Source organism: Zosterops lateralis (genome assembly GCF_965231275.1).
Source record: "Zosterops lateralis genome assembly, chromosome: 6".
NCBI classification, from domain to species: Eukaryota; Metazoa; Chordata; class Aves; order Passeriformes; family Zosteropidae; genus Zosterops; species Zosterops lateralis.
The window spans coordinates 35315086-35323441 of NC_139761.1; the positions used below are offsets into that span (position 1 = coordinate 35315086).

General features: G+C 38.9%; 1 protein-coding gene across 5 annotated transcripts in view; it reads left to right on the forward strand.

Moving 5' to 3' along the window:
• SIPA1L1 (signal induced proliferation associated 1 like 1) overlaps positions 1 to 8086 on the forward strand; it is a 201548-nt gene extending 193462 nt beyond the window's left edge. For 4 of the 5 annotated variants that reach the window (XM_083863666.1, XM_083863667.1, XM_083863664.1 and 1 more), the window contains 4 exons: positions 2236 to 2382; positions 4549 to 4663; positions 5151 to 5232; positions 5975 to 8086. In XM_083863666.1, the coding sequence (XP_083719792.1) occupies positions 2236 to 2382; positions 4549 to 4663; positions 5151 to 5232; positions 5975 to 6118 (488 nt within the window). In that variant the 3' untranslated portion in view covers positions 6119 to 8086. Of the gene's footprint in view, positions 1 to 2235; positions 2383 to 4548; positions 4664 to 5150; positions 5233 to 5974 lie in introns of those variants that run through there. The other variant, XR_014590388.1, reaches the window with a different exon arrangement.
• The last annotated feature ends 270 nt before the right edge of the window (positions 8087 to 8356 follow it).

An 8356-nucleotide genomic window follows, 5' to 3' on the forward strand; every position in this document is an offset into this window, starting at 1 on the left:
TCTGATTTATTCGTGTTTTAGTATGTTTCAAGAGGAAAATGCAAAGCTATCAATAGATCCAACTCACTATAGTGGGCCCTAAGCACAGTCTGTATTTAGCTACACAGGATACATTTGACAGTGAAGACTGATGAAGAAATCTATTCTAAATTCTTTTCATCTGACTGTGATCACCGGGCATCAGTTTTCAGTGTTGAACCTGACATTTTCATGAGTTGTTGTCTGTGTAACGTGTTTCTTGCATAAGAGTATAGGAAACTGAGCTCTTTTGATTTCTGTTTTTTATATGCACTAAAATAACTTTGCAGACTTGGTTATGGCTTGTAACTGGATGGAGGATTTGGCTTGTGAGGGCTTGGGGTCAGAAGATTAATGATGTCACCTGAGTAAAACTGGAAAGCTATACTTTGTCTCTTTTCATCTAAATGCTGTATTTTCCAAAAAGGAAACTACAAAACCTTCTTTTGCTGTCATGTTCTCTTCCACACTAAACTGATAACTCCTCCTAGCACATAACCTTTCTACCTCTGTCAACAAAACAAGATTTTCCATTTTTTATAAAATGCAGGAGCTGCACGATAAAAGGACCAACTATTTGATTGGCACACAAATTGTCTTCCCACACACACTTTGCTGAGAAAAGGATTAAGTAAGCTAGATATTTAATACCACAAGTATTTGTTGGCTTCCAGTTATTCAAAATTCTTTAAATTCAGAGATTCCAGTGGACATCAATTTTTTTTAAAGAGGAAAAATAGTGAGCTAAAAGTGCTTGTATTTATTCATCTGCCTTAACAATCGAACTCACATTTTAAAAACAGGTAGTTTTTCAAATAGGTTTTCATCTAATTGCATGTATCTTTTCACTAATTGACAACCTCCAAAATAACTCTTTTGAAAGCTGAGACAAGAATCTTCAGTATTAATATTGAGCCAAATTATATTTAAAAAAGTAAATACAAACAGACACAAAAAAAAATCAAGATTTCTGAGCAAAGAAGAAATGAATGCAGTGTAGCTTTTCTGGTCACTGTTCCCCAGGCAACAATGTGATTTAGCTGAAGTTCTTACTTCAAGTCATATAGTTATTAGACTACTAAAAAAAAAAAAAAAAAAAGGAGGGGAGGGGAACTAACACAACTCATGGTGTTTTGGGATTGTATCCTGCCTGTCACACTCTTTCTGTTCTATATGATCCAAGCAGACTCTTCACTATAATCTCAGCGGCTTCCTCCCAAGTGCCCAGTCCATCTGCTCACCCCTACACCTCTCTCTTCTAATACTGCCTACAAGGTTTTCAAAACTTCTTTACATCCTGACAGAGGGCATGAGAAAGGAAGAAGTTGCTGCTTCTGAGCTCACACATGTGACCAAGCATTGCACATTTTTTGCTTGTCCAGCCAGTAAACTGAAATAAAGTAGATAATTCTTGGTTGACAGTTTGATCTTGCCCTAATTAGTGGTGAAAATCTAAGTGTTTCACTTTTGTTGTTTTAATTTGAACAAAAATTATAGGGATTTTTGAATCCTTCTTTCAAGCTTGCCAGTGAGTTTTTTTCCATAGTGAGTCACGTAACAGCTTACAGGTGGGTGTGGCTGTTTTTAGTAAAGATCTCCAGGTTTCAGTGAACTGGTGAGAGATGTGCAATGCTCTGGAAGTAATTTTAAGGGTTTTCTTGCTCTCTTTCATCTTGGTAGGCTTAAGTTGGCTCCCATTGGTTTACAAGGTTGTAAAGAGGAAGGAAAAAAACCCCACAGTTTTAGGTTGAGCTCTTTTTGTTTGGGTTGGTGTGTTTGTTTGGTTGGGTTTGGGGTGTTTGTTTGTTTGTGGGGGTTTTTGTTTGTTTGTTTGTTTGTTTTTCTGAAGCAAATAGGTGCCAGGGATTGTAGAAGCCTCAGCAAGAGGCAGAGCCCTCTAAAGTATCTTCAGCTTGTGCAGAGGCAGGAATTGTTGGATAGAAGAGTGTTGCCCCTAGGCCCAGTGCTGGGGAATCAGTGATTGACTTTTGAAGCACTCAGCTGCAAAGATTAAGGCAAGTTAGAAAGGAGCTGACTTTAGAAAACTGCTTTGTAAAGGGCTGTATCTGGTCAACTGCAGTTGATAAAACATTCTTCTGAATTTTGGTTCCAAAGGTGTTATGCCAGAAAAGTTAAGAATAGAGATATGCAATAGTTTTAAGAAAGGAATTTTTGGGTGTTTTTATGAAGTTTATAATCTATTCTGCATCGCTCCAGGAGAGTTTTCTGCCTCAGACAGCTCCCTCACAGATATCCAGGAACAAAGACGGCAGCCCATGCCAGACCCTGGTCTTATGCCATTGCCTGATTCTGCCTCTGATCTGGATTGGTCAAACTTGGTAGATGCTGCCAAAGCTTTTGAAGGTAAGTTTTCAGAATATACTACTTAGGAAGCTGGTCTTTGTGCACACTTCATTAAGAACTGTGGGTTTTGTGGCTGTTTGGGTTTATTTTAATCCTGACTTTTGGTTTTGTTAGTCTTAATTTTCTACTTAGCCTGAAGCTTAAGCTCATTTAAAATACCAACTCAAGTGTTAAGAGCCTGAAACTTTGTAATAGAATACTCAGATACCATTTCTTCATACTGGAATTCCTCGGTGCTATGGTTTGGCCAAATCTTTGTGAAACTGGCTGCTTTTAATTTCATGTAAAGCAGTTGTAGACAGCTGGTGTGGGAAAGGCATCCAGCACAAAAGTGCAAAAATAAATGGTAGGGGAAAAGCACATTAATGATTGCTTGCTTACTGCACTAGTGAGAAATACATGTAGTGCAGCTGAAGTTTGCTCCCAAGATAATTTGGGAAATAATGCCTTGTTGGTAAATACTTTTTCATTGTCTCTGCATACGACAAAGATGTAGATTTGCATGTAAGTGCTGTTTCATCCTATGGCATTTTCCATCTCCATGACACTTGGTAAACTGAAGATAACTGTAAACTGCCTAGATACATTTGAACTTAAAATTAAATGCAGTTTAGATGGAAGAGAATCTGTTACTAGAATCCAATGGAAAAGTCTTCTAGGTGAGTGAAATGGAAGTCCCCATTCCTAATATCTGCATAAATGCTGCTCCACCTTTATGGAAGTGTTTTTTTCACTGATCTAGAATCTTTTAGACCTTATTCAGCATGGTTGGAGAAGGCTGTGAAGTGATTTGATTTCTTGGCTGTTCTCTGGTAGCAGCCTCATATATTATTAGGACAGTGCATGTCTCTATGGGTGTTCAAGATGTACTTGTGTCCTCTGCTCTGTTGCCACAGGAGTTGTAGGAGCAGTTTGGCTCCTATTTCTGCTGTGCAGTCTTGGGAAGAGTATTCAAACAGTATTCAAAGTAAGACCTGGTCCTCAAGAGGAGATGAATTTGTAGTGATGGTTTTTCCATCACCACATATGGGCGAAACCCAGATTTTAACACATTTCTCTGTGGTTGGCAGTTTCTCTTTAAAGGATACCCTGATTTTTGGTGAGATTTGACTGTCCTCGTTAACCTGAATACCTCACTTGGTAGGCCCCGGACTCACTTGTGTTTCTCTTTAGAAGTGTGAACACAGTCACTGTGGTCAAGATAACAAACTGACAGCTCAGATGAAGAAAAACTGGAGTAATTTGTTAGCTGGCAGCTTCATCTCACTACTATAAAAATACATTCAAATTTGACTTGGAGAAGGATCTCAATATTATTTCATCGGTCTTTGGTTGTCTGGTCTCAGTATAATCACAGTCTCTCACAGGTGCTGGTTGGGATTGACACATATCAAGGAGCCTGAATTCTGATTTGTGATCCTGAACACCTCCTCTACACCACTCATTGGTGTCCTCAGCATAAGCCCCTGAAATTACAAATTGTGGTATCTGTACCAACTGAAAGAAAAACTGCCTGGGTCCCTGAGCTACATTAACCTGTAGAATAAAAATTTGCCAAACAGATAAAGACAGTGCTCTTCTGTTTCCAGTGAAAGCCCAACAGCTGCCGAGATTGATTTATTAAGCTAAATGTCTTTATATTGCTGTTTGTCACACCACGTGTGACAGTGATTTAGAGATGTGTAAGAACATTTGAACAGGACAAGAAATACACACACAAGGCAGGAAAGAGGTTTCATGTTTCAATCTGAAAACATTTTATAATGCATAAGAAAAAAATTCATGTTCTGAAAAATGACATTGGTTGAATTGTACACAGTGAGCTTTTCTTTCCTCAAGATCAAGACATTCTTTAAAGAGTGAAGGAAGTTAAATATAGTTGCTAAGTTATTGGGTGGTATCATGTGGTCATACTCAGGAGTATCTGCACAGTGCTGCTTGTGCCAGAGCCAATACTCCTGAATCCAGTACAGTGGAAAACCTGGTGCAAACACGTGCACTGCCAGTTTGCTTCTGTCAAGTGGACATTGGTATGTCATATCATCACTTTACCTTGCTTGAAACAGACTGAAATTGCTGAGATGCTGCAGCATAGCTGTTGTGCTGTGCATGAACAAATAATCATTACTGCTGCCATTGTTTTTCTCCGTATGTTTGACTTCTCAGTTCAGCGAGCTTCATTCTTTGCTGCTGCTGATGAAAATCACAGACCTGTGAGCGCTGCTTCCAGCAGTGATCAGGCTGAGGACCAGCTTACTGCACAGATAAAGCCTTATACAGGGTAAGTAAATACACCAGATGTGCAGGCTTTCCCAGCTAAAAACCAAGGAAAAGAGTAGGGATGTCTTTATTTGGAAGCCATCTCCAGGCTTCATGCAATAACTCTTTGCAAGTTCTCATGAAGATGGAATTGGGAGGTGAAAATAAGAGAATTTTAAGTCCAGTTGAACCTTTTTTTTAGTTTTTTTCTTGTCTGAGGTGTTCATGAACCTGTCCAAAGCAATGGTAATTCAAGGCATACACAGTGAGTTCAAGTAGAAAGAAGTTGAGTGATGGGATGACCCCAAAAAATCATGAGTTGAATTTGCTCTGTTGTTTAATGTGCTGCATGTGTTCCATGTAGTCTTTATTATGTTCATTTTGTGACCTCTTGGTGCACACAAATGCATACCTTCATAAAGCCACTTGGTATAGACAAAGCTTCTAGCCACCCCATGTGAAGACAGTAAATCATATCAATACCTATTCTTGGTTTCTGCTTTCAACAGTAAAGAATCTCCTCCAACTCTCGCCTCTAAAGTGGACCAACTGGAAGGTTTGCTGAAGATGCTGCAAGAAGATTTAAGGAAGGTAAGCATTTCATCTACAGAAGGATTTGTAAGACACGTGTTTAATGCTTGGTGGTGCTAATAACTGTGTAATCCTGCTTTGCCATGCCTGAGCCTGTGAAAGCCTCATCCTTGTGAGAAAAAGACATTTCTTTGCTACTTTTCTCAGGCTTCTAATTATGCACGGCTGGGATGGGGTGTCTGAATTTGTAGGCGTTTGATTCCTCTGCTTAAATTAGGAGGGTGATTCACAGTACCTCCACTCCTAATTCAGGTGACACTGCAAAAGGCTTGAAGTTAGTCCATAAAAATGTATCCTGGTGATGAAAAGTTGACAGTGTTATCTAAACCTGTAACTTCTGCTGTGGAAACTTCTTGTATTGTTGTAATGCCTGCTTGGTCCAAGAAGGATCTGCTGTAGTGAGATGAAGTCTCTTAGCTGGGAAAGTGTTTGCAGGAAGATTCTCTGCCCTTAGTTAACCATCAGCACTTGTACATATAGAACAGGTCATGCCCAATTTTACTAGACCACCTGGGGAGCCAGCTTCTGTACTGGGATCTAACATAGAGAAATCCTGTTCATGCAAGCAAAATGTGAAGAAGGAAACATCACTAATGTCACTTGGATATAAACCTGTATGTTACTGCACATAAAATTCTTACAAAGAATGAGACTTATGCTCTCTTAAAAGATTCCTGCTGCTCTAGATAGGAAGCATGACCTAAAATTTCCACTAAGATCTTTATTTTTCCTTATGCCTAAGGAAAAAGAGGACAAGGCCAGCCTTCAGGCTGAAGTGCAACATTTGCGGGAAGACAACTTGAGGTTACAGGAGGAATCCCAGAATGCAACCGAAAAGCTGAAGAAATTCACCGAATGGGTTTTCAACACAATTGATATGAACTGAAAACGGTGTATGGGGAAGGAAACTATCTGTTATGAATATTATTACTGGGACTTAAGCTTTAATGCCACCTTAATTATGACATGTGAAAGTATAGTCAGAGCAATTCCCTGTTCTTCATCCTCCAATAACCCTTTTTTGCATCTCTGCGCGCACTCAGAACAATTGCAGATCAACAATCAATGTCTGCCTTTTGTAGAAAAAACAAAGTAAATAATTTTAAAAAGGTAAAATAAAAAATGAAAGTTTAACTGCTAAAATGTGAATGTCTATTTTTTGCACATTGTCTCTTTATCTGTTATGTACAAATTATTTGGAGGCCAGGATGAGGCTTGCTGTTCCACCTGCCTCTGTTTCCATTAACTCCTTTCTCTCTGTTTCAGGTAATCTGCTTTTCCTTGCAGCTTTGGCAAATATTATGACATCTAGAAAATTAGAAAGAAATGTTTACTTTACTGCTCTTCTAACATTGTTTTCTGAAGTATGCCACAGACAAGGGGATGTAATGCAATGTTTTAGGTGTCTCCTTAGCAATTTGCGCTTGGTTGCTAGTGCTACCTTCCCATACATTGCCGAGAGCGCGTGTCCATAGTGTATGGTACAGTACAACCAGCATCACAGCTTAGAGAGAGACTAGAGAGGTGAGCCATGGGTGAGGCATATTATCACACATCTATTGCATTAGCATTTCTGGTGGCCTTTGTTTCCTGTGGAAACAATGGCTGCAAGTACCTTTACAAACAGTAAAACTAGGCATGCTGCAGTTCATACCACATCAAACAGGCTGAGACATAAGTGATCCAGCAACAGTGCTCAGTTAAGTACAGCCCCCTTCCCTTCCAGGGGAGTCTATTGCTTGCATATGTGCAGGAGACTTAAGCTGAAGTTGTAAAGAGATAAAGATTTTTTTTTTCCCCCTCCTGAAATGTCACCATAAAAAAACCACACAAACCATCACTCTGTACCTGCCCTCCCATTCTGTTTCCCTGGTTTTCTCAAATCACAGAAGATTTGAGAAAAGTTTATTCAAGTTGTGTTTTTTTTGCATGAGAGATCTTATAAATCCTTTACTATGGAAGATAGAGGAATATATAAAGGGAAATTAGAGAAGTGTATTTTTCAAAGCACTGGGACAGGACTGGAGCTCTGAAATCCCCAGTCCCCAGTGAAATTGTCTCGCACGAGATATCCCAAACTGCTTCATGCCAGCAAAGTTGATTTCTTGTTCTTTGAAGGAACAGCTAACTTGCCACAACGTGTTACCTCTACAGAAAATACCTTTTAGGTGTCAAAATACAGCTTTTAAGCACTGCAGTCTGCACAGGCATTGAACTGTGCAGTGTGCTTAGAAACCTTTTCTACTCCCTTCTGAGGATATAGTTACTACCTTAGTAAATATTGCCTTCCATAAAGTGCAGTGTATTTGGGGGTTAATTTCGAGAGCATCCTCTCACTCCCCTTTATCACTTTCTCAAATACACAGATTAAAATCACAGGCACAGTCTTGCCACAAACTTCCATGCTCTCTTCAAATCCCTTTTTCACGCTCTTTAATCTTGCTGCACACAAGTACACACTATACTTCAACCTCAAACTTCATTTGTGATGCTAATCCCCATGGAGTTCTTCTCTAATGTTTTGTCATGGAAATGGATCTCTTTGGAACTATTTCTGGAGTGCTTTTGTAAAGGTTTAGAATGTCTTGGGTTTTTTAATGACTTGTATGAAGGAGATTTATATAATGCCTGATATTATTTGTAAATGGGAAATATTGCTAACATCTCTGAGCATCCTGAAGTCTTGCTTTTATTCTCTTTTATTTTTAAGTTTGGTTTTATTTTATTTCAAAAAATATTTTGGGACTTGGGGCAGACTATTTATTAGAGTTTTGCAACAGAGTTCTTGTATGATGCCGCTGAAGGCTACTTGTAAAATTCTGACAATAAAACTCATTTTAAAGGTTCTTCTAAACCATTTTCTGATTTTGTTGGATTTGTTAAAACTTCCCAGAGTGTCTGTTTCTTCCTGCTTTCTTCTTGTACCACTTTTCTCAGTGCTTACTGATACACAAGTTCCGTACTGTATTGGATTCCTAATTTTTATCCCTTTGAAGGCCATTACTTGGTATGTAAACAACATTTCATCCCTTGACTTTTTACTTGTATTATTGCACAAATGTATCTCCTTCCCTGATTTACAAGGGTTTTCTACCTTTAACAGTTACTCTGGGCTTTACCAGAG